At 34.6% G+C, this 26,806-nt stretch overlaps 1 protein-coding gene across 1 annotated transcript in view; it reads left to right on the top strand.

The window, feature by feature from the left end:
- The window catches only part of LOC145693340 (uncharacterized), a 64,178-nt gene extending 43,388 nt beyond the window's left edge, over positions 1 to 20,790 (top strand). The window contains exons 3-4 of the mRNA XM_081769238.1: positions 3,435 to 3,577; positions 19,978 to 20,790. Coding sequence (XP_081625364.1) covers positions 3,435 to 3,577; positions 19,978 to 20,550 — 716 coding nt within the window. The 3' untranslated portion in view covers positions 20,551 to 20,790. The remainder of the gene's footprint in view (positions 1 to 3,434; positions 3,578 to 19,977) is intronic.
- Positions 20,791 to 26,806: the final 6,016 nt, after the last annotated feature.

Raw genomic sequence — 26,806 nt, 5'->3', positions numbered from 1 at the left:
TATTAAATGCGTATTGAATTGCCCTTTCACTCTCCATGCGCAGAATCACACGTTGAATCTTGGATGCCAGTTCAAACTTTTGCTGTGCCTCCGCATCTTACCGTACTGTGTGAATCTCTTTACTCAATTTTTTTTTTTTTTTTTTATTGTATTGCAATTGTAGTAATCAGCTGTAGCTTATCTTCTACGAGTACTATCACCGGAACCGCTTTCGATTCCTCTATCGTGAACGTTGCATCATCTCCGTATTAGCGCTTTTTAATTACACAACTGTCGACCCTATGTAGAGCGCTGTATGTCCCTACCCCACTGTCGGACTGCCCTTTCTGCTTTCTCGAACACATGCTTTGAATAAACCTGTCGAAATTGCGCTTCTTTCCTGTACGGTTATGCAACCATGCACTTCTCCTGCCATCTTGCATACGCATACACACTTCAGCTATTCGTTTCTGTATGCATGCACACTTCACATACATTCTCTCACCTTACTTTGCCCTCATAACGTCCGCGGCATGCTTCGCATCCTTTGGGGAATCCCTTGCGCTCGCCTTGTACACATCTAATCTTAGTATCTTTTGATAGTCCATGTTGAGAGTCTGTGTGGACCGCCTAACACCGCTCTTCTATCTCTTGTCGTTTTGCCAGAATTAGCCTTCAAAGTTCATTTTCCCACCCTTTTGGACGTCCGTAACTCGGTTAGGAGGCCGAGATGGACATTGTGTTACATAGACATTTTTACTTGTTTTCATCTGTAGAACCACCTCCCAAGCGTTGTAAACAACCTTTCTTTACACCCTGTATATATATATATATATATATATATATATAGATAGATAGATAGATAGATAGATAGATAGATAGATAGATAGATAGATAGATAGATAGATAGATAGATAGATAGATAGATAGATAGATGTATGTATGTATGTATGTATGTATGTATGTATGTATGTATGTATGTATGTATGTATGTATGTATGTATGTATGTATGTATGTATGTATGTATGTATGTATGTATGTATGTATGTATGTATGTATGTATGTATGTATGTATGTATGTATGTATGTATGTATGTATGTATGTATGTATGTATGTATGTATGTATGTATGTATGTATGTATGTATGTATGTATGTATGTATGTATGTATGTATGTATGTATGTATGTATGTATGTATGTATGTATGTATGTATGTATGTATGTATGTATGTATGTATGTATGTATGTATGTATGTATGTATGTATGTATGTATGTATGTATGTATGTATGTATGTATGTATGTATGTATGTATGTATGTATGTATGTATGTATGTATGTATGTATGTATGTATGTATGTATGTATGTATGTATGTATGTATGTATGTATGTATGTATGTATGTATGTATGTATGTATGTATGTATGTATGTATGTATGTATGTATGTATGTATGTATGTATGTATGTATGTATGTATGTATGTATGTATGTATGTATGTATGTATGTATGTATGTATGTATGTATGTATGTATGTATGTATGTATGTATGTATGTATGTATGTATGTATGTATGTATGTATGTATGTATGTATGTATGTATGTATGTATGTATGTATGTATGTATGTATGTATGTATGTATGTATGTATGTATGTATGTATGTATGTATGTATGTATGTATGTATGTATGTATGTATGTATGTATGTATGTATGTATGTATGTATGTATGTATGTATGTATGTATGTATGTATGTATGTATGTATGTATGTATGTATGTATGTATGTATGTATGTATGTATGTATGTATGTATGTATGTATGTATGTATGTATGTATGTATGTATGTATGTATGTATGTATGTATGTATGTATGTATGTATGTATGTATGTATGTATGTATGTATGTATGTATGTATGTATGTATGTATGTATGTATGTATGTATGTATGTATGTATGTATGTATGTATGTATGTATGTATGTATGTATGTATGTATGTATGTATGTATGTATGTATGTATGTATGTATGTATGTATGTATGTATGTATGTATGTATGTATGTATGTATGTATGTATGTATGTATGTATGTATGTATGTATGTATGTATGTATGTATGTATGTATGTATGTATGTATGTATGTATGTATGTATGTATGTATGTATGTATGTATGTATGTATGTATGTATGTATGTATGTATGTATGTATGTATGTATGTATGTATGTATGTATGTATGTATGTATGTATGTATGTATGTATGTATGTATGTATGTATGTATGTATGTATGTATGTATGTATGTATGTATGTATGTATGTATGTATGTATGTATGTATGTATGTATGTATGTATGTATGTATGTATGTATGTATGTATGTATGTATGTATGTATGTATGTATGTATGTATGTATGTATGTATGTATGTATGTATGTATGTATGTATGTATGTATGTATGTATGTATGTATGTATGTATGTATGTATGTATGTATGTATGTATGTATGTATGTATGTATGTATGTATGTATGTATGTATGTATGTATGTATGTATGTATGTATGTATGTATGTATGTATGTATGTATGTATGTATGTATGTATGTATGTATGTATGTATGTATGTATGTATGTATGTATGTATGTATGTATGTATGTATGTATGTATGTATGTATGTATGTATGTATGTATGTATGTATGTATGTATGTATGTATGTATGTATGTATGTATGTATGTATGTATGTATGTATGTATGTATGTATGTATGTATGTATGTATGTATGTATGTATGTATGTATGTATGTATGTATGTATGTATGTATGTATGTATGTATGTATGTATGTATGTATGTATGTATGTATGTATGTATGTATGTATGTCTGTCTGTCTGTCTGTCTGTCTGTATGTCTGTCTGTCTGTCTGTCTGTCTGTCTGTCTGTCAAGTGTGTGCATCTATGGCTCCTTTATCATTTGGCACATAATTAAAAAGAAAGAATTAAATATTTTATGCTTTAAATTGTAGGTAAAGATCAAAATTACTTTCCCGCCGAACGTGAATTCGGCAGCCTTAAGCAGCAAGACGTACAAAAATACATTTTTATTTGGCCTTTTACAGGAGCAGCTAAAGGCAAAATTTTCACCTGGGCAAAGAGATTTGTTGCTCCTTTCCTAGTCCTACCATTTTCTGTCCTACAATGACCGAAAATGAACATATATTATGTTAAGCCTCGTCTTCGGGCACTCGTAAAACAGATTTTCCCGCAGCTTCCGAGCCCCAGTGATAACATTGTCATGTGGTGTCTCACAAATGACTAACTCTCTTCAACAAAATTTAGAAAATACAACAAATGAACAAAGTTGCATGAATTTCAAAAAATTGCTAATAATTGTCCACGTCTGTAATCTCTTGCATATCCTGTTTCTTATTAATTGTTTATATATACATTATCCAGGTTCCTTCATGATGTGGAGTTCTAAAGAAACAATGGCTCTTATTGAAAGTTATGAAAGACATCTAAGTGATTTTTCAAATGCAACGAAAAGGAAGCACGTCTGGGACACTATAGCAGAAGAGTTAAAGGATATTAATGCCAAGGTAATTCACTTCATATGTGTAGTATACATGAGAAAAGAGCAGATTTCATTTCTGTCTGTCTTGTTATTTCATATTTTAGTTGGATGCTCGATAGTTATGCTCTGTAGTCTAAGGAGTTGATGAGAAGAACACATAAATTTTGATAGTGGAAGGATGGTCTTGTGAGAAGAACCGGCAATTTCTTAAATGTCATGGTATTGAATCTCATTCTATTACGCTTTATCTTGATCTTTACCCTTCCATAATCTTTATTTACTTAATTAAATGAAATTCCGCACCTATTACTAAAAGTAACAGAAAAAAATACTACTTAAGCTTAAGGGTTTATTACAACTTACAACTAAATATGCATTGATTAATGCTAACTTATATATATATATATAATTATAGTAGCACAAAAAATTAAAGTGTATTCAAAGAAGACTCACAAATGGTCACTTGTAAGCTCTCAAAATCTGCGAAAAATACATAATTTACCTTAATTATTTGTGCGTTTATTCTGACATTCCTGGAGATCCCCTGTGATGTTACTACGCTGTAAGAGATATTTTTAACAATTTGGCGAAAGACTGCAAGACCTATGTTCCGTGATTCCTACCACAGTAAATAAGCTGGTTGCGCCATCGATAGTTTCTACAATGCGAAATTGTATTCAAAATGTTGTAGACCTATATCTTAAAATCTTGACAAGGTTGGTGCGTTTTATTAAGAACAGTTTTAGAGATCTTTGCGTTTTATTAAGAACAATTTTAGAGATCTTTGCTGTCAGTTTGCCAAAATATTGGGTTGTCGGAAAAGTCAGGACGATTTTTTTTAAGGCCATTTATTTATATAAAGAACAAAACATGAATCAATGATACATTGGACATTTTATTCTATAACTTTTTCGCCATATTTCCGTGAGCTTCGTAATTGTACTTGTTCGTTGAGGGAACTGTCTGTATCGGCAACGTGTGATTTACAATCCCGTATGAATTTGAAGTTATACAGGCAATGAGATTTGAAGATAACGAAACAAGTGGAAGTTTGATTGTGCAAGGTCAGGCAAAAAATGTGGTGGGTGTAGCAACATCTACTTCAAGCTCAGTAATTTTTACGAGTAATCAAACTTTGATGTGGTTTCGCGTTGTCATGATGGAACGCAATTCCTTTATGATTAGCGAGGTTTGGACGTTTTTGAATGATATATTTGTTTCAGCTATCCAATTGCCGGCAGTACACATTCGAATAAATTATTTGATTCGTTGGGAGCAGCCCGAAATACACACCTTTATAGACCTACCACATTAAAAATTAAAATAAATCCTCTGATGACTGCTTTCATTGTTGTTTGAGATGAATCATCTTGTCTGTTCCAAGACCGTTTGCACACCAGATTGTTGTCAACAATCCTCTTCTTGTCAGTCGCTTCAGAAAAAGGATCGTTTTCCTTAAGTTTAATAAGCATATCGCAATTGTTTATACGCTTCATCAAATGAACTTTTGAGTTCATGCGAAACCCAAACATGAGGCTTGCTTTTACGTACCTCAGTTTCTTCAGGTGGTTGTGAACGCTTGAATGATTGATGTTCAATGTTTCTATAATCTTGTCTGTTGTGTAATGTAGTCAGTCAATTCCTTTATTTTGTCATCAATCTCGGTGAGCCTTCCTAACTGAGGTGGTCGTTGAGATCAAATCTCCAGCACCATCGTTAGCACTCATGTTATAGTCTCCACCTTCAACTTGTAAGCTCTGCAAAACTCAGCCAAATCATCGATTTTCTTTTAGAATATAACTACAACTATCCGCTGTCAAATTACTTAGCAGTAACACACAAACGGATGATTGAAATACTTCCAAAAATGAACTAGAGCTATCTGTTGCAAAAAGGCGTCAATGCTTTATGCGAATAACAACTAATTGTTAAACGTCATACAGGACAAGTGAAGCTACCCCCATACTACTATTACAACACTACTACATTTTATGAGCTGTAGGATACATTCTACCACTAGTCATTCTTAAGCGAGACACTATTTGCACACGTCCATCGGAGCAAAAATATGCAAAATTTGATGTGTTATTTCTAAGAACTAATTTCTACTTTCCTGGTCCGATACTGTAAACTCCACCGGAGACGCTTCTCTGAAATGATCTTAATGATGCAGGGAATTAAATATGACTACCCTGTTGAAACTTCCAAATGATGGGGCTCCGTATATAGTCGTCCGATATATTCACACCTCTGATCTGTTTGAAACTCCTAATGGATGGAAGCCATTGGCTGTATCTGATTTGTAAATACCATGACGTATCTCTTTAGTCTCTAAGAATAAATTCCTTGGGCGGTCTAGCAAGTACAGCATTTCCACAAGCTCTATCTCCCTATCCCACAGTATAAACGTAGTAACTGTTTTCATCCGTCTTGAATTTTGCAGCTACTTTAAGGAATATCAGATATGTATTCAAAGTATCAGATATGCTGCCTCTTGTACTTTGAATATATATCTGATATTCCTTAAGATGTTGTCCGCCGTACTAGCGAAAAAAAAGAAAAAAGAAAATCTTCCTAAGGACACAGTGTTTTATTACGAAACTTAGAGAACAAAACGTACCCGTACCTTTTCTACTTCAGTGAAACAACTTGAGGTTTTCGGGAAATGGTAATTTGAGTCGCCTGTACATTACGCGGCTTCTAAATTAAAGATACGTTTGAGTTCTATTTGGTTCATGAGGCCTCGGGCTTAAAACTAGTGAGTTAAATTAAACTCACATGACACTGTGTTAAAGGTATTGCACCACGCAAGGACGGACTTTAAACTAATAGGTGGGAAACACTAAAATTTTGAATGATGTGAATATCGGCAGGCGAAAATTGTTTGACATACTTTGCAGTACCACCAAATTAAGTGTTGTCATCCCATTCAAATCGCACTACGTCAGATTATCACATATTTTAAATCTACATCTTAAACAAAAACTCACAATTTTACTGTCATTATTTAGTGTTACCAATTAAGAACAATACAGTGTCACAAACTATAAGACATATTTCTAATAAGGAATAGATTTAGAAATGATTGAAAATTTGACATAAAAAAAAAAAAGACTATTTTGAAAAAGTGCTTAGATAAATACAACTTCCAATCACGTAAATTGTTTTCAATAGACGTAAAGATCATAATTGCCTTTTACATCAATTTAATATCTCAAACAGTTCCAAAGATACGATAAGCATTGCTAAAGTTCACAACACTGCTGAAAGTTGTGTAATTGCAACAACTTGTAATTACACTACCAAAAAGTATTGTTGTAATATTATAGAAGGAAAAGAAAGAAACAACCATTAAAATTTCTAACAAATACGTTGTTTTAAGCAATATATAGCAATCTCTACTCATTTTTTAATATATCCGATTTAAAATATCGAATTGCTATAAATCTCCATTATGATCTTTACATCTTTTGAAAGCAATTTGCGTGATTGGATGTGATATTTATCTTATCACTTTTTCAAAAGTGTTTTGAAAAAAGTTAAATTTTCAGTTTCTTATAACTTTATTCTTATTTATTCAAAATGCGTCACATCATGATCAATATTGAATGATAAGGAACTATGAAAGTGCGTTGCCCCATCCACCTCACTTGCGTTATTATTTCTGTAGAATCTCCCAAAGTCTGAGTGTTTGTGACATTGTAGCGTCCTTATTTCGTAACATTTAATAATAAATGCCGTATTATAAATTTTTAAGAGAAAAGAAGCCGTAGTTTTCCTCTTAAAATCACCTGTATCCATGCAATGCTCTACTAGGCATTGGTTTCCAGGAAGTTGCTTATAGACAGTATGGCGACTGTGATTTGCTGAATACTCTTCCAGTTGAATCAAATGTGCTAAATTGCCATTTATCGCCAATGAAATCGATGGCATGATGTGGTAATTCCGCTTGCGGCTTCTGTTGCAGGCGTTTTATGTTTTAATTTTACCGGTAAAGGCGAGAAAAGATTTCATGTTTGGCTTACAGTATTTGTACAAGATTGTTTTATAAGTCTTGGTAAATCCATAGTGTCGAGCTGTTAGGTTTTTATTTTTCAATTCGAACCACTGGTCTGCCAGAGATTTATGTATTACGCAGTAGATAAAGGAGTCCTATTTCTTGATGTTTGTAGGTGTGATATAGCAAGTTGTCTTTTAGACGAAAATGTTTTGCTGATCGTAGTGCGAATGTCTTTATAGGTCCATTACCTTCTAATACTGAGATAACATCTGCATATAAATCTTCTTTCAGTTCTGCTAAATTTTTAAATGATGGACCGTGTTCTATTTGGAGAATAGAATCTTCTAGTGCATTTAAAAGAAATGTATGAGAGTCTTCTGTGTCATTGAAATTGTCGTCTTTTTCTTCTTGTCTCTATTGTCATTTTTCTCCAATATCTGAAATTAATAAGTTTCTATTAAGAAATGTATTTGCCATCAAAGACTACAAGTCGATATCACCACTTACATACATATATATATATAATACATAAAAATATACAAAAATATAATAGTAAATAACATATTTCGTGAATGGAGTGTAACTTTTCCAAGAGCCTAGAACTTCTAAGAGTTTCTTCTTCTCTCCTTTGTGTTATCTTTTGTGTTTTTAAGTCAGATGCTAACGAAGATTTGACAGGTCATACAAAGATCAACAACATTCCTGAATTAGATGATTACATCACTATACGAAGATATAATTCACAAGTAATTTGTTTTGTCATTCTGCGTACAGATTTTTGTAATTCCTTAATTTCCTTTAAGCTTCCAAGCTTTCGACTCTCCCCTGGAGTGTTGGTCACGGAGGTTAAAAACAGGAAGAAAAAGAATAGAAACATCAAGGAGTAAAAGTGGAACGGACTTACCAATAAAAATCATAACATGACACGACAACTTTCCAACAAGGAACAAGAAAGGCGCACAAATTGACTCCGCCATATTTTAATTTGCATCCTGTTTATCCGTTGAACGTTGACGTTCTTGACAACTTCCGTACAGCACAGCTCTTCCCTTGATAAGTCCGAGAAGAGTCGAAAGTTTGGAAGTTTAAAAAGTATTTAGGAATCTGGAAATAGAATGATAGAAATCCAGAGCGTGGTTTTGCATTGTTTGTAATTTGTTTTAGTTAGATTCATGCAAATATTACTTATATGGGTACGCCTGTCATTATTGATCTTGTTTGTTGTGCAGTAGCGGAATTAATTTTTTTCATTTTTATTATTTTTTATTATTTTTATTATTTTTTCTTATTTTCAACTGTAATTAAGTTCATGTTTTAATTATTATTTTTTAATAATGATGCCAGTTGAGCCATAAAATTAATTTTATTTAAAGTAGTCTTGGTAATACGAGATATTGCTGTTGTTTTTATTATTATATATCAAAATTTGAGTCGTCAGTGTGATTCAGCTCATTAGCTAATCAAGGTGCTTCGTTCTCCAGGAATCAGCACAATTTCAGTCCGCTCTGCATGCATCAAAGCCATTCTGTTAGTAAGTCACCTGTAAGGATGCAAACAAAGGAAGAGTCATAACTTCGTAATGGTTAGCGCTATAGTAAAAATAACAGTGCCATTTAGTTTCTACGTAAAGTTACTATTAAAATGACATACTATATGCTATGCTTTCCATTTAAAGCAATTCAAGATGGTGTACACCATAATAATGTGTTCTCAAACATTTCCCCATTCATATTCCGCACCTACCTCATTGTTAGTACTGTTTTACATCGTTTACCTCGTACTAGGTTGTTTCTGCACTTTTGGACCACCCTGTATATGCCTATATCATTGGTGGGGCGCCTCGCAGGGTTTGAAAAAACAGTTTTTTTTTTTTCCGAAAAAGCCCAACCCACCTGGGCCCATATGGTTTTTTTTCGAAATATTTCAATGTCTTTGGGGTAAAAGTGTTAAAATGTGATTTATATTTTAAGATTATCATTGTCACAACTTGCAACAATTTTCTATTCACTGCTGTTTTAAAAAGAATGGCCGCCATTTTGAAATTTTACATTGAATCGCCGAGAAAACCTATACTGCCAATTTAGAATGTCTCGTTCTTCTACTCTCAAAATTGCAACTTAAAAGTCCCATAATTGCACCCTGTAGCGTGGATAACAGTTATTTTGAAAAATGGCCGCCATTTTGAAATTTTACGTTGGATCGCCGTCAAGATAGATACAGGTAATTTAGAGTATCTCGTGCTTTTACTCTGAAAATGTCAACTTAAAAGACTGAAAGTGGTACCCTGTAGTATGTGTAGTACACCAGGGGCGGATAAACTCCAAGTGGGGGGGAAGGGTCAGAACTGATGGAAGTGAAATATTCGTCTAATGATCTAAAGGACGAAGGAACAAATGTAGATCGAATCATGCCAGAAGCTTCAGTGATATTCGCCAAATGTTTTGTTGAAGTTCACTTCCGATACTTTGTGCGTTCAATTACGGGAATTTCTCGAGCACTTGTTGCAAGACGGTTCTTGCCAGAAAATTAATTTAAAACAATTAAAGATATAATTTATATTTTATAAAGTATTATTTCATTCAAAATGTCTTAAATGGAATTAAATATTTTCCAGCGTAAAATAAATGGTTTTATTGTTGAAGTAATCACTTCCGATGCTTTGTGCGTTAAATTGCGGGAATTTCCCGAGTCCTCCTTTCACGATGTTTTTTTTTTTTTTTTTTTTTTTCGAAAATGCAGCTTTCTTTACTGTACAGTGTGGTCCGGAAGTAGGCGTACCACTAATTGGCGTTTTCTGACGGTTTTAGGATGTTAATGGACATTCTTACCGGGAGATGCTTAATGAGTTGTTGCTGTTTCAACTGGAAGAAACTGGAAAATGACTCTTACTGTGTACAGACATTCTACCATAAATAACACTATACTGTTGAAACTAAAGGGGGGTAAGCCCACCTTCGGACCACCCTGTACATCGAAATTTCAACTAGTAGGGAATTTTGAATTGGGCACTTGAAATAGTAAGCGTTACTTAGTCTTCGGATCTCCGAACATTAAGCTTTTAAATTTGACGATAATTTTTACGTTATTGCTGGTGTTGATTCTACAGCATGCTTATTTGAAGAGTAGCAACAAATAACTGAATTAAACTGTTGTTGGAAAACGAAATTTTACTGAAGAATATTTCTGTTACCATCAAAGTAATAAAAAAAAATAATACTAATAGTTTTACTAATGCACTATATATCTATTGGTAGTACCGGCACCTATGGCCTTAAACCCGTCAAACATTTGAGGAATAACATAGGGGGCGCGGTGGCTCAGTGGTAGAGCGTTCACTTCCGGTGCTTGGGGTCCCTGGTTCGATCCCAGCTCGCGCCGTGTGGATTTTGTGGTGGACAAACACCGTGCTCGTGGGTTTTCTCGGGGTTCTCCCGTTTCCTCCCACTCTTCATTCCACCATTTCATTCATTTCTCATCTTCACCGTCTTCTTTAGTCTAACCGGCATAACCATGGGACGTAAAACTTAAAGATTTCATTTCATTTTCATTTTGAGGAATAACGTCCCTCGGCGTCGCCAAGTCGGCAAGTACACTATTCACGGAAAGTATTTTCTAAAACATAAAATTGCATATTTTACTTCAAACAGGCCATAAGCATAATCCATACATTAATTTGCTCTATATTTATCTTAAGCTAGGGTTTCTTATTCATTCATAACTTTATAAAGGTCTTATGTAAAGGGCCGTAAACAGAAAGTTGTTATTTCAGGGGTGACTTCTAACCCCCAACCTGTGATCTCGGGGGTGCCTCAGGGAAGCGTACTAGGGCCCCTGCTATTTGTCCTGTATATGGACGATCTCTACTCTCACCTATCAGTTAATCCTAGTGGCCTTTTGCTTTTTGCTGACGATTACAAATTATATAGAGAAATATCATGTTTCCATGACACAATTGCCCTACAGGAAGACATAAATTATCTTGTAGACTGGTGTAAAATGTGGCAATTGAAACTTAACAGTGAAAAATGTAACGGTATTACAATTACTCTGAAAAAGTCTCCTGTTCCCTCCAAATACCATATTAACGATTCCCCTATAACACATTCTGCTAGTCATAATGATCTTGGTGTCATCTTTGATTCGAAACTCTCGTTCTCTGACCACATCTCCTCAATAGTTAAGAAATCAATGCGTATGCTGGGGCTTCTTTACCAATTCACTGAACTACGTACTGTGGCATCATTAACAACATTCTATAAAACTCTAATAGCACCCAAGATCGAATACTGCTCTCCCATATGAGCCATGGCCGCACCTACACATCTCTCTAGACTTGAGTCTGTTCTCAATTTCTTTATTGCAATAGTACGTTTTCGTGTTCCCGCACTTCGAATATTACCTAAGGAGGAAATTTTGCGATATCTTAATATCCAGACGCCGGAAGTACGCAGAAATAACTCTGATTTGAAGTTTCTTCATAAGATTGTAAATGGGAACCTAAGATCAGAAACCCTAATTCAACAACTATCCTTACATGTCCCTTCCCGCAAAACCCGGAATACCCACCTATTCCATCTTGCACGCCCTAGGTTGACAATTATACAGAGGTCTCTTTTTCACCGAGAACTCAATTATTATAATAATCTAACAAGTGAGGTGAACATTTTTTTCGAGCTACCCGGTGTTTGAAAGAACAATAAAACGCGTGCTGGCTAAATAATATTACTTGTGCACTCTTTGTTAATACTATTGATGTTACTGTTGTTGTTTATTTTTTTTAATTACTGTTGTTTATTTTTTAAATTCTTTTTCTTTTTTTCCCGCTTGTTGACATTTCCCTGTGTAAAATGGCACAATTATGCTGTATCTGGGAATTTATTCAATAAATAAATAAATAAATGTTGAAAGGTGTTGTATACCTTAACGCGAAAGCATCTAATTCGCCCAAGGAAAGACCAAAATCTGATAAAAATCACTTTCAATGTAATCAACTTAGTTGTACCAACAATATACTTACAAAAAGCTCAAAAACCCAGGTGGGTTTTAAAGTGGGTTTTTTCAGGTGGGTCCAACCCGAAAAAAAACACCGGTTTTTTTTCGGGCTGGGCACATTTGGACAAACTCGGGCGTCTCGTGGCGTTGTTTGGAAATAAGCGCGCTACTAACAGTTGTTTTGGGGCAACCTTTTTATGTACAAGATCTGTAAATAAAGTAACGAGACCGTAGTCGGAATTCATGAGTTCGCGCCGCCTCCTCCACCCCACTCCAAATAACGCTCACGCATCAACATTTCATGTCCAAGTGTGAGTGACGAGTTCGTCATGTTAAAAGTTGAAGTGGGAGATTAGTCAGTTATGCCGCGTCACGAAGATGAATGAACAAAGCAATGTTGATGAACGAGCAACGATGTGTCATCAAGTCTGTTTCAAACTTGGATACAGAGCTCCTCCGTGGCTAAGCGGTTAGCGTACGCGCCTTTGGCGTGGGAGACCCGGGTTCGATTCCCGGCGGGAGCTCATGTGGTTCGGATTCCACGTTAATCAGTAGGTCCACGTCTCATATAGCCTCGCTGCTGAAAGGGACGCTAAACTAAAATCAACTCAACTCAACTCAAACTTGGATACAGTACGACCTATATTGAAGGAAAAAACTAAACTACGACGACGCTTGTTTGTGGGGATCTCAGATTAAGATGTTCAAGGCATTTTTCGAAGGCTGGGGATCAGTAAAAGATGAGCCCTAGTCTAGAAGGCCAGCAGCGTTCACAAATCATGCAAATATATGTCAAATTCGAGATCTTGTGCGGACTGACCGTCGGTTAACTGTGAGAGTAATAGCAGACGAACTGAATTTGAACCACACAACGATTCAGCAGAGTTTGATCAATGAAGTGGGGATGAGAAAACTGCGGGACTGTTACCAAGAAATGTCACTCGTGAACAAAAATACAGTAGGGAAGACATATGCCATGATCTCTTTGACAGACTGAAAATGATTCAGATTTTTTGAAGAATGTCATGAGACTTGAATCTTTGAGTAGTATCTCGAAACCAAGCGACAAAGTGCAAAATGGCACACTTCCAGATTACCACGACAGAAAACAGCGCAAGTAAGCAAGTCAAGAGTCAAAAAAAAAAAAAAAAAAAAAATCTCATTCACTTACAGTAGAAGCATTGTTCATAAAGAATTCGTGCCTCAAGGGCAGACAGCCCACAGAAATTTTTACTGTGAACTTCTTGAATTAGTGCGAGAACGGATCACTTACGTGCGGTGAGACATCTCAAGCACCTGAACGATACATCACGATAATGCTCTTACAACGCATAACGCTTTCGGTTGAGGAGTTTCTGGGGCATGAAACATTGTTCCGTTCCTCATCCTCCGTATTCGTCGTGATTTGAGTCAGAGTGACTTCTCTCTTTTTCCGATTGTCAAAATAGCCTGAAAAACTATCATTCTGGGACAACGGAGAACATAGAAGCGGCTGTAACCAACCAGCTAAAGACCATCCCGCGTTCTCAATTCCATCATTGTTACGAAGACTAGAAACAAAGACACCATAGCTGTGTAGCTTCCCATGGAAATTATTTTGAGGTAACCAAGTGTAAGTGTAGATAAATTATAAAGGTCACTTTGGAAAAATTCTCATTACTTTATTTACAGACCTCGTTTACATAATTATATGCCTAAAAGAGTTTTATTAAGGTAATAGGCAACTCCTTTCTGGCAATAGGCAATTCCGTCATTAGAAAATTTATAATCCGGAATGGAACCACCGACACTAAAAGAGTAAAGGTGTACTGTGTAGATTAGGATGGTTTTCTGTAGTTCAGTCACATCAACTCAGGACATGAACATTTACGAAGTCTTATTGAAGTACTACTAATTAAATTAAGTTTTTAGTTTGTAATCAACGATGTGTTATTTATTATTTCCAGTAATATCAATAAACCATAGTATTTTCGATATTATTTGAATCCTATATTTTGTTACCATAAACATGTAAATGAAAACACACTAAAATATCTATTATTTGTTGATTATTTGTTTTTATCTGAGGAAGTTAAAAGCCTTCTACAGCTTTCTGAAGATGTTCTATAGCCTTCCGCAAATACTTAGCCACATACATACAAGTATATGAGTCTCTACCTCAAAATAATTAAATATACAAGAATAAAACTATTTGAAAAGGAAAGGAAAATATTTTAACATAAATAATATGTCATAATAAAATGTTAACTACTGAGTAGTACCGTATCATGTGCATTCTTATTTCAACTTTTGTTTAAGAGAAGAGAATGAACACTTTTCTTTTCAGTTGTTGGTACGCTACATTTTGACGGAGGCGGTGTAGTATTTACAGTGAAAAATTCGGAACATGAAGTAAGGTTGTGGCTTGGTATTAAAAGTTATCCCATTATCTTGTCTCTCTTTGGTAAAAATCCAATAAATATGAAAATGTAGCAGCTAAATGGCTCTAATATCAGTATTAAGAGAAAAAGATAAGATTGAACATACTTTCTCTTTCTCCTAACGTCAGTCATAAGAATTTATTATAAAAAATAGCGTGAGGAGGTATTCACTGTAATGTAAGTCGAAAATAAATCAAATTCAGGATTTTTGTACTTTTTCTAATTGTTTATATTGAACATCAGAAATCAGAATAAGCTTAGTTGCAGTAGCCAAGTTGAGGAAACACTACTGCGCTGACAAGTTTCATCGTCGAAGATATTAGTTGAAACAGTAAGTCAATTTAGTGTATGATACTCCAGATGATAGATGATGCAAATCCTGTTTAATTTGATCAAACCAGGAGAGAAAATAAATCCTAAGGATGACTTTTGAAACAATATAGCGTAATTATCTGTTGAAATTCCTTGCTATAGTTTAATACAACATGAGTCCACAGTTTCTTGTCATCCATAGCAAACTTTATATCGTTTGAGTTACACTTACAGGCGTTGTACATTCATGCTCATTAAATCTTGCGTGTATACTGTATTTCACTATTTTTCGCATTTATTACATTCTTTTCTCCTGATTTTGGTTCAAGTTGAGTCATTAGTAAGTGGAGATGATAGAAAACGTTCCTTAAGTGAAAATGTTGTTAAAAAATATTTAAATAAAAGATAATGAACAAAATACAAAATTAAACTTGGTTGAGTGAATCCTAGCAATTGTCCTTTCGAGGATTTTCGTAGTAGCGAAGGGAAATTCAGAGGACATTTTAAAATCCCTTTACAGTCATATAAACGTTTCTTTTCAAATACCCAAATCCTAGGTTTCGTGCACTTCCTTCTCGCTCCCCAAAATGTCTTCTTTTGTTGGTAACTTTGTCTTATTGTTGTGGTGTAGCAGACTCAGCATCTGTGAATGATGTCCACCAGAAGGAAGTTATTTTAGAGAAAACTTATTAGTTTACAGAAACAATTAATAGAAAATAATATATTTATCCAAAATATGACTTTTGAATTTTGGAATTTTGAGACTAAGGTCAAAGAAAATTTTGAGTAGGTGCGAAATTTTTCAAATCATTATGAAACAGGAGATTGATTTAGGAGAAAACATTTGAACAAGCTAACCAACAAGATTGAAGCTGAGGCTCTCGCCTTTATTTCGGTGTTGTGCGAGATCATGATTTAATTTACGTAGTGTGTGTTTTTTTTTTTTTTAATACAAATTTATAGAGATGATACGACTATGTTAAGTTGTCCTTCTGTGAAGTTACATCCTAATATAATTCCGTACAAAGTGCTTTACTCCCGTCTTTCGGAATTTGAGGACAGCATTCTGAGACTTGATTATAAATTGGCCACTGACAAGAAATTGGTGGATATCTATTACACGATGTCTACGCTAGCTTGTTAACCGAGAAATTACATTTATCTGAAGTAAAAGACCCCTATTATAGAATGTCACGCATCATATGAACTACAATGTACGTGCCATACCGTTTGCGTTAGTTAATCAAACTTGTAACATCAAACTTCAGCCATCATGAGTGGTCATTGATTCTGGAAGGAACATAATACCGATTATTAGATTAGATCTGCTTTTCTACCGCTGTTCTTCGTCTCTTTTATGCAAGATTACCGCCCATACTGTTCCAAATTCAAAAATCGGCGATTATTTGGACGAAGCTTGGGCTGAGGAAACACTGGCGGAAGTGATTGCTGCTTGCAATCACCTATGTGTGAACTCACGTCTGACTCATTTTAGGTATTGACTCGCATGAATACATCAAAAAACACTTACCATCTACGCTGAATTTATACGCAAAAGAGAAGTTATTCAACTATAGTCGCTCCTGAAGCAACTACGCAATACAGAGTTGTCAATATTAAGGTGCCATGCCATTTATTACTTAGAATTTATTTGTGAAGTCTGATTTCCATTGTTTTGGGAATGACCTTATTGAGCCGAAGATGATTCATTTGTTTGCTGCTATGCTATCCCGAAATTACCTAATACAGGTTAATCAACAACTCAAACCAAATGTATTCTTCAATAAGTCGCCTTTGTTAAATAAAATATAAACTACGTCTGTTTCATATGAATTTATCATCAGCATTCACCATATTAGATTTCGAACAGATAACTCCGATTTACGAACATCAGTACTTTATACCTGATATAATGGTCATATGGAACGCAGTTTTAACAATAAGATTTATCCGCCTTTTGAGATTTAGTATTGATTTGGCTGTTCTATTTGTTGTAAATTTTGTAAAGCTGAACAGACTATTATATCTACGACAGAGATATTTCATGTTCTTGAAGTTCTCCAGTTCATTTCAGCTATCTTAGATACGAGTCTCCTACTTAAGTTATTTGTGCTCTTGATAGATATGCGTGCAGTATCTCGCATAGGGACGCTGAACAGTCCCTTGTTTCGGACAATAGAGCGTTTTATGAAGCAACAGTCTTATATCAACAATTGTGTGGTTTATTACTAACCTTGCAAGAAAATGGAAGGTTGTAGCACTAAAATGCTGAACAATTAATCGTGCTCAAGGAATCTATTGTTTTTCGTTGTGAGAAATATGGTCTTAAACTACCGTCCGAACTACATATGAAACGGAAGGAAATGATGAAATGTTGAGATGGGGAACGTTTTAACACCATTTTAGTGATTTTTGTACTCCTGATCTTTTTTAATTTTCTGCATTTATAATGCTTGATCTCCTTTACTGTCACAGCTTTCTTTAGAACAACTATAACTTGCCTATTCTAGGTCGAGTTGCGAGCGACGCAACTTGAACCGTTGCTGACAAAACTATTCAAAGAGGAAATGCTTCAGAATTTATAATTGCTCTAAATTCCACTCCCTCCCCACATATTTTCCGACTAGTTCTGATATCTTTATCAATAGTTTTACTGTGGAAATTTTACTCTCCGATTCATAAATGGTACCTATTCATCCTATTTTTCCTCAAATATACCCACAATCATTTATTTTCCATCCCTTCTTATTTTTCCAATTTTTTTCACACATTCTCTCCTTGTTAATTATACCTTTTCCTCCCACATCAAACATTCCGAGGATTGAAGACTCTAAATTCATGTTACAATACGCCCACCTCATACCTCATAAAAATAAACTGCTGGATACTTACTTTATCTTAATCCAGCACGCCGGCATTTTTTTTTGTTTGTTTGTTTCTTTGTTTGTTTGTTTGTTTGTTTGTTTAATCTTCAAGCACTACATATTTCGTCTCAGGAAGCCATTCTTGTGTATGATGTTCATTCCATCTTCAGTAATTGCCTACAATGCTGCAAAGTCACAATCATTAATATCTTATAAAAATAAACACACTGCTGAACAAGACTGCACTTATTTAATAAAAAAACATCTACACGTGACGTTTCAATCTTCGAGTCAAGATCCTCATCAGACGTACACTGATATAGAAAAAGGGATGAAGATCTTGGCTGGAAGATCGAAACGTCACGTGTAAATGTGTTTTATTAAATAAGTGCAATCTTGTTCAGCAGTGTGTTTATTTTTCTGATTTTATTTGCAAGACGTATGACTATGATTGTGTGTCAGTTTAATATCTTATACATATTTTATTATTACATAGTAAAATAAAAATAATAAAGCGTGGTTGGGATTTCAACGAGAGTTTAAATGATTTCTACCTGCTTTCGGTACTCAAACAGTCACCTACCAGACTTTGATGCGAAAATTGTTTTTCTTTCACTATACATTGATATTCTTGCCTCTTTTTCTATATTTGTCTTCGAAATCTTGACTGAAGAAGACTAAATATGTTCGGCAAACAATATAGCCACTAATTTTAAACCCAAAAAAGGAAACATTCTGATTCAATTTCGTTCTACATTCAGATCTTTTTACTGAATGTTAACCCAATTTCACAGTTTCTTTCCCTCCGTTGCTTCAAAAATCACTCGAAAGCATGATTATCAGCATACACTCAATCGAGTTTAATTTTGTTCTTTGTGTATATTTTTATTTGCTAATATTTTTGGCATTTTCACAGTGGACTTTCTATCATCTCCACTCACTAATCACTCAACTTTTAGCCATAGATGGAAGAAAAATGTAATAATTGCGAAAAGTCGTGAACTATAGGATACGCGCCAAATTTAATGCACTGTGTGTACATACGTAGCTGCAGTTCATGGCATTGATGTTGCTTGGCTCGGGGCAGGACTACGCTTTGATAGAAGTTCACACCCTGCTGCCATTTCCAATCTTCTGTAGTAAACTTGGGGAAAATACTCCTTGCCTTCTGTAGTAGCACCACTGATCATGTGTTGCGTATGCATGATTATCCATTTATCAGCTTCTTTTGTCCACTTCTTGTATGTCAGTCTGTCCACGTCAGTACAAATAAGACTCTCAAACCCTATTCTCCCTTTGTGAAATTCTTTACGCCGCATCTCCACCACTCTGCTTCTGACACTTAAAGTAATTCAGGAACCACTTCCTAACGCAAATGTTTTGGAACACTTCTTGTGGCACCTCTCGTTTGTCCGCAATACGATGTCATGCCATTTTTCAACATTTGCGATAGCTTGTAACTCGGTCGTGACGCCGAATTTCACTATGTTACATGGACATTTTCCTTTGTTTTCATTCGTAAAATTTTTTCCCAAGGGTTGTAATATATATTCTGTTACATTCTGTATAAAGAACGACGTCGAGGGACGGACAGCGTTCGTTATGCGGAACACCATTCTTAGTTTTATAATATCCTACAGAGTGAAGATAAGAGATATAATTTAGTTGAAGCTGAATACTCCAGATTAAAATTCACGCGACAATCCAATATACAATTACGTTCCCATCTATCCCTGCTGGCAAACTGCAAATTAAGTTAGAAACCTCTTACATTAATCATGATTTTGAAAATTTTATATATTAAAAACTTTTTCTCATGTTGTATTTATAATTACAGGTAACAACAATTCAGTGTCATAACAAGTGGAAGAATCTTGTAAGGACGTACAAAACTATAATGGAAAGTAGACGGAAAGGACACAGAGCTCCAGTAAAATTTAGATACTTCGACAAAATACAAAAGATAGTTGATAGCAGTGTTGATGTTAAGCCCTTGTATATTGTTGAAACATCATTGCGATTGCCGTCAGATACAGTTATGCCAATAACAACTGAAAGCCAGCAACCATCGGCTGCAACGCCAGTGCTTCCTTCGTCGAGTCCAGTGCCTCAAATATTAGAATCTTCTCCGGAGCTTCCAGTGCTGGAAACATCTCCTCCAACCGCTGAGCAACAAGAGGATAATGAGACTTATGGTAAAGAGACATCAAATAGAGAGAAGCAAACAAGTGAATTAGTATCGTTTGTGTATGAATATTTCACGAGGAAAGAACAACTTGACAAAGAGAAACAAGAAAGAAAGAGAAAAAGGTATGAAGAAAAAGAAAGACAAAGAGAAGAAAGACATGAAGAAAAAGTTATTATGGAAGAGAAGAAACTACAACTTTTGTGGAAGTTGCTTCAAAAATAAATAAATGTTTTAGGCCCAAATGTATTTTCATCAAATCCGTTTATTTATTGCTTCGTCTTACAGAACATAAGCAAAATAGTGTTAATTATATATATATATATAGTTTTGAAATTGTATCACACATTAACTTGGCATCTAATAAAACTTTCATCTTATCATTATTCATTTTAATATCTGACATGCCAATTTGTTACAAATTAATTTGTATATCTTGTAAATAAAGTTTTTACATAACAATGGTTCATATGACTTCACTCTGCCTAGTAGCCTGTGTTTGATTCCTGGGAAGTTATAGAAGTTTCATTAGAATAGAATAGAATAGAATATTTTTATTGTCATTAAGTCTGTATACAGACAATAGACAACGTCAAATGCAGTTTTACAACTATTTTTTTAAATCCCTATTTCATATACTCTTATCTTCTTCAAATTCCTTAATATTATAATATGGTACAGTAATTAACCAATCATACAGTTTGCTTTTAAAATGAGTGAGCGGTAACTTTTGGATGTCTATTGGTACCCTATTCATAAATTTTGTACCCTGTATTGCATAGCTATTTTTAATTTTTGTTAGCCTGCTGTATGATACATCAACTTGTTTAGCATATCTTGTGTTGTATGAATGAATATCCTGTCTACGTTTCACATCTGACATGTTTTGTTTTACATAAACTAAAACTTTATATATATACAAATTTAGAACAGTCATAATTTTCAACTTACAAAATAATGTTTACAATGTTCCTTGTATGATGCCCCACTGATTATTCTGATGACCTTTTCTTGTAGTAACAGAACCTCATTTATGTAGTTACTACTCCCCCAAAACAATATTCCATATTCTAAGGTACTCTGGAAAAAGGCAAAATAGGTTGATCTTATATAGTTGTTCGGTACAATATCTTTTAAATTTCGTATTAAACTTGTTCTTGAAAGTTTTACACATACATATTCTACATGTGCCTTCCATGTTAACTGCCTGTCGAGAATAATGCCAAGAAATTTCACATTATTTGACCTTTCCGGACATTCATTTAATGAAAATACTTGCTGAGTAGTCTTATCTTCATTGAGAAGAAATCCGTTTGCCTTGAACCATTCCTTAGTTTCTATAAAAGTTTTCTCATTCATTTGCATTAGATCTATAGAGTTATTGCTAGTGTTTAGAAAGATTGTGTCACCAGCATAGAGAAAGGATTTAGCTGAGATATTTAGTGGTAGATCATTTATCATTAATATAAACAATAGCGGCTCCAGTACAGAACCTTGGGGAACCCTATGTTTTATTTGAATACTATCAGATTTCATTCCATTAACACTAACAATCTGAGCACGTCTTTCTAGGTTATGTTTCAAAAAAAGTTCAGACTCTTACCTTGAAAACCATAGCATTCCAATTTTCTTAACAATGTATAATGTTCTACACAGTCAAAAGCCTTACTTAGATCACAAAAGGTAGCCAATGCAAAACCTTGTTCTCAAGTACTTCATAAATACATTTCACTAGATTGTCAATGGCATCTATTGTTTAGCTACCGCTTCTGAATCCAAACTGTGAATTACATTACAACAAGCATTGTGTGTTCATTTAGATAATGATATGCCTGTTCCTTCGCCACCATTTCAATAATTTTAGAGAATATGAGTACTAAAGATATTGGTCGATAGTTGGCTGGACATAATCTGTCTCCCTTTTTAAAGATTGGTATTACCTTACTTATTTTTTGAACATCTGGGAAAATCCCTTCACTTAAACATCTATTAATACAAAATGTAAGTGGCTCAGTAATATAGTTAATTACATTTTTAATGAACTTATTCGATATGTCATATATATCTTTGCTATTTAATGGCTTAAATCTATTAACTATACGTATGATATCTACCGGTGTTACCAATTTGAAATCAAATATGTGCGAGTATTTATTAAGTTTATTTTCATGGTTATCAGATCCTATTTTATTAATGTTATTTTTCACTATATCTATAGAGTTTATAAAATATTTATTTAATTCATCAGGTGCAATATTCACTTTATTACCTTTTACTCTATCGTATTACCTTTTGCTACTTTATTTATTAATTTCCAAGCCATTTGACATTTATTGTGAGAGTTGTTGATGCTTATTTGGTTAAATTTCTTTTTCTCTTCTATTACAGCCTTTTTTATATCTTTTACGTGTAGTAGTATAATTTCTTTTATTACGCACTGTCCTCTCATTTTTATATAAATTATAATAAGTCATTACTTTATTCTTCATATCTGCTAATTGCGTACTGTACCACGGAACTTCTTTATGCTCTTTGCTTAATTTACCGGTGTTTTTGTTCATGACCATTTTTCTTTCCGGGAATGACATTTGAAATTTACTTATGAAAGTCTTGAAAAAATAGTTAGACGTATCATTCGCATTTATGTTCATATCTCTATTTAGTCCCTCCCAATCTTCATGTAACAGTGACATAATGAAGTTATTCATTTTTTCAATTGTCATCGGTCGAGATTTAACCGTTACAATATCAGGAGCCTTCCTGAGACAGTTTTTATATATATAGTTTCCCAATACAATCCAAACCGAACAATGATCGGAGAAATGAAAAGGTATTACCTCGCTACTCACATTATTTCTACTTAAATTAGTAAAAATATTATCTAGACGCGTTCAGTCTTGGTTTATAATTTTGTATACAATAGTCAAATTGTCTTAGTAGATTTAAAAATTCCGTTACACTTTTTTTGCTCGTATTTACATCAAAGTGAGAATCTATATCACCCCCTATTATTACCTTGTACTTTTTCTTATAACTTAAATATGTCAATAAACCTTCCAATTTTTTTTAAAAAATATGTCAGGATTTCCATCAGGCGATCTATACAGTGATACGATTATTATCCTCAGATCTTCTAAACATATTGCAGTTGCCTCAAAATCTATTTCTACGCATAAGAAATCCTAATCTAGTTTACTATACTCTATGTCAGACCGCAAAATTGTAGCTACCCCTCCCCTTTTATGCTGTTTCCTACTATAATAATTAGCCAAAATGTACCCATCCAATTTATAAAATTCAAGTTCGTTTTCTGTCGCCCAGTGCTCACTGATACATAGTATGTTTGCTGAATTTTCAATTGCAAAATCTAATAGTACACTGTTTTTGTCACTTAACTCTTGTACATTCAAGTAACAGATTCTCACATCTCCATCAGAATTGCTTTCTCTATCGGGTTTTATGTTTTCAATGTTATTCCTGTATTCAATGTTAAAAAATGTTCGTTTCCTACTGTAAGTCCCTTGGAAGGAATTAATGTGTTCCAGTACAAAGGTATTGCGTTATCTCCTTTACTATTTACCATCTCGTATACATTGTTAATTATTTCTGCGCACACGTGTTTTTTGCCGTACCTGTTTAGATGTAGACCATGTGATGTGTATAGTTTCCTATCTAGCGCACTTATGTCTACTACACGAACGTTTCTGAAGTATTTTGTTATTTTATATATTTCTAAGTTCACACGTTCTACTTCTTTATTCACACATGACCACGTGGCTAAATCATATCTGTATGGCACAGTGAAAACTATAACCTTTGTATATAACAAGGCCTGAAGCCTTTGTTTTAGACATTGTTGAATCCATGGGCTCTGTGGCGTGTAAAAATTGAGAGGAACAACGAGAAAGAGTGCTTATAGACAGCTACTAAAGTTACGTCAAAATTATTAGAGAAACAGGAAGCTATTTGAATTCAGAGCTAGCGGAACCCGGTTTCTATCTCTACCAGTACCATCAGTTATAATTTTCTTCCGTCACTGGTAGGCCACTTGGTGTATATATACTATTATCCTTATGGATCTTCGTCTTCATGTAGGAAGTACAGCACAAACACTATCCATTAATTTTGTATTTCTCTGTCATGTTTTTTTTCCTATGACGTCACTTAGAATACAATTTGTTCAACGATGTTCTAACATCTTTTTAATTATTTCACATTGTATTCTTTTTACTTCCGTTACTGCCAATGTTTCTCATTGGTTTTTAGTTCCACTGAGCTAAGTTTTCCCATTTTTCTCAGCTTATGAATTTCCGAGAAAGTAAAATAGTATAAATTAATATTTTTTAGTGTTTTTCTTTTCTTTTCGAAAGTGTCCATGTTTCTCCTCCGTATACTGTAATTCTCAACATCTGAGTCCTTGTAACTCGTCATTATCACATAATTTTCACGTTAGTTTCTATTTATCGCTTACATTTCATATATTCTTTAATAAGCTCTCTACGTATTGAAAACTAGTAACTATTCTATTTTCTGACAAACACCGTGTGCGTGGGTTTTCTCGGGGTTCTCCTGTTCCCTCCTACTTTCATCATTTCACCATTTCATTCATTTCCCATCATCACCGTCTCCTTTAGCCTAGCTGGCATAACCGTGGGACGTAAAACTTCAAGATTTCATTTATTTTCTTTGCTCAGATCTATGTAGTTGTCACAGCTTCTATCATCTCAGCAACCATTGCTTTCATCTTTTTCGTATTTATTTTCATTTCAAATTATTTTTACAGCTTTTCTTTATCTTTTCTAACAATCATTTAGTTTTTTATTCATATTCCACAATAACAGCAATATCTGAAAAGCAAGTATGCTGGTCCTAGTTATATCAAATTAATCTGTTCTCTAATCAAACTCTTCTTTGCTTTTCTTCTAGATACTAAATAATGTCACTGAAAGGCAAAATTTTTGTCGAACACTTGTTCCAACTTCACTAACCTATATCACTTCTTATATTCCAACTTTTAATGGTTGATTCATATATAAGTTTCTTCCGAGTCTGTCTTTCATTTTGTCCCAAGTATCTTTCAGTTTGCCAATTTCAAGAAATTAATAGTCTTTTCTAAATAAACGAATGTTTCATTCGCTTTCTTTCCTTTGTCTGAAAAGCTTTTATCTAGTTTATTCAATGGAAGCAAATTGTGTGTTTTTGCGATGTCTCCTTCCAAATCAAAATTGTTTAACTTTCTTCTTCGTTCATATGATCTTTCATAGTCGAAGCTGATTTTTTGTTGCGTATCATGTAAAACTAAGCCACTGGCATTTTAGATCACTGAGTATACATTACATTCCCCGATTCGAACTAAACCTGCTATACAAAGTCTAACCGTATGTCAGTACACGAAATGCTGGTAGTAGTATGAAGGTGTTGAGCAACAAGACGAATGTAGTTAAGTTTTGACCACATTGTGTGTCTGCAATCCCAGGACGATGCCAGTATCTTCGAGTGTGGTCGTTCTATTGAATTGCAACTTGAGTGTCACGTCGTGTCAGTAGTCATTCGGTGGTAACGTGAAGGAAGGCAGATTATTCCCACAGCCGACTTGCTCCCTTCAATGCCTTCGTGATATACCGAAGATGACTTGGATAGAAGGATCATTCGAGCTCCCCGTACTGGCATGACGACGACCGCCAGTGCAATCAAAGCAACCACAGTTCTCCGAATACTAAACTCAATGAGAGCCCGAAAACTAGATGGTTGAAGATGACCTACTATTCTGCTTTATTTTCTCATGGCTACTTCTGACACCTTCCCATCGCGAAGAACGTTTTCAGTGGTATCGGGAGAGACTACAGTGGCGAGGCGAATGAAAGGTGGTGGTTTTCAGCGATGAGAGTAGTTTCTACGTTAACATACAAGTAGTAACGGTCCTGTGCACGTATGTAAACTTGCAGGTGGGAGAGAAAACCAGCACGTTCTCATTCGTCACATACAACTATCACTTTACCTTTTGGTATTTGATAATATCAGAGGAAGGATAAGCTACATACCCGCATGCCTTTGGGTTTCATTCAGGGGCTGAGCTCACTTGTGGCTATATGGTTAGCATTCCCGTCTTTTGTGCTGGAGATCCAGGTTCGACTCCCAGTAGGAGCTCATGTGGTTCAGGTCCTCCGTCTCACACAGGTGTAGGTCCACGTCTCACAACCTCGCTGTTGAAAGGGATGCTAAACTACGTATGACTAATACGTTGTGTATTCGGGATGTTGTTGGAAGGGATGCTAAACTATGTATGATTAATACGTTGTGTATTCGGAATGTGTTAATATGTCCTCGTACCTTCTCAGGACACTTTATGATACCCAACATTCGAACAACATGTTGCTCGATGATCCCAGATCGGTATGCACTTTCCACTCACCTGCTAGGTCTTCGGACCTAAGCCTTATCAAGCGCGTGTAAGGCGTGGTGGGACGGAGTCGGACCAACA

Source organism: Thermobia domestica, chromosome 8, assembly GCF_964235325.1.
Source record: "Thermobia domestica chromosome 8, izTheDome1.hap1.1, whole genome shotgun sequence".
Lineage (NCBI taxonomy): Eukaryota > Metazoa > Arthropoda > Insecta > Zygentoma > Lepismatidae > Thermobia > Thermobia domestica.
This window is presented reverse-complemented; position numbering and strand designations above follow the sequence as displayed.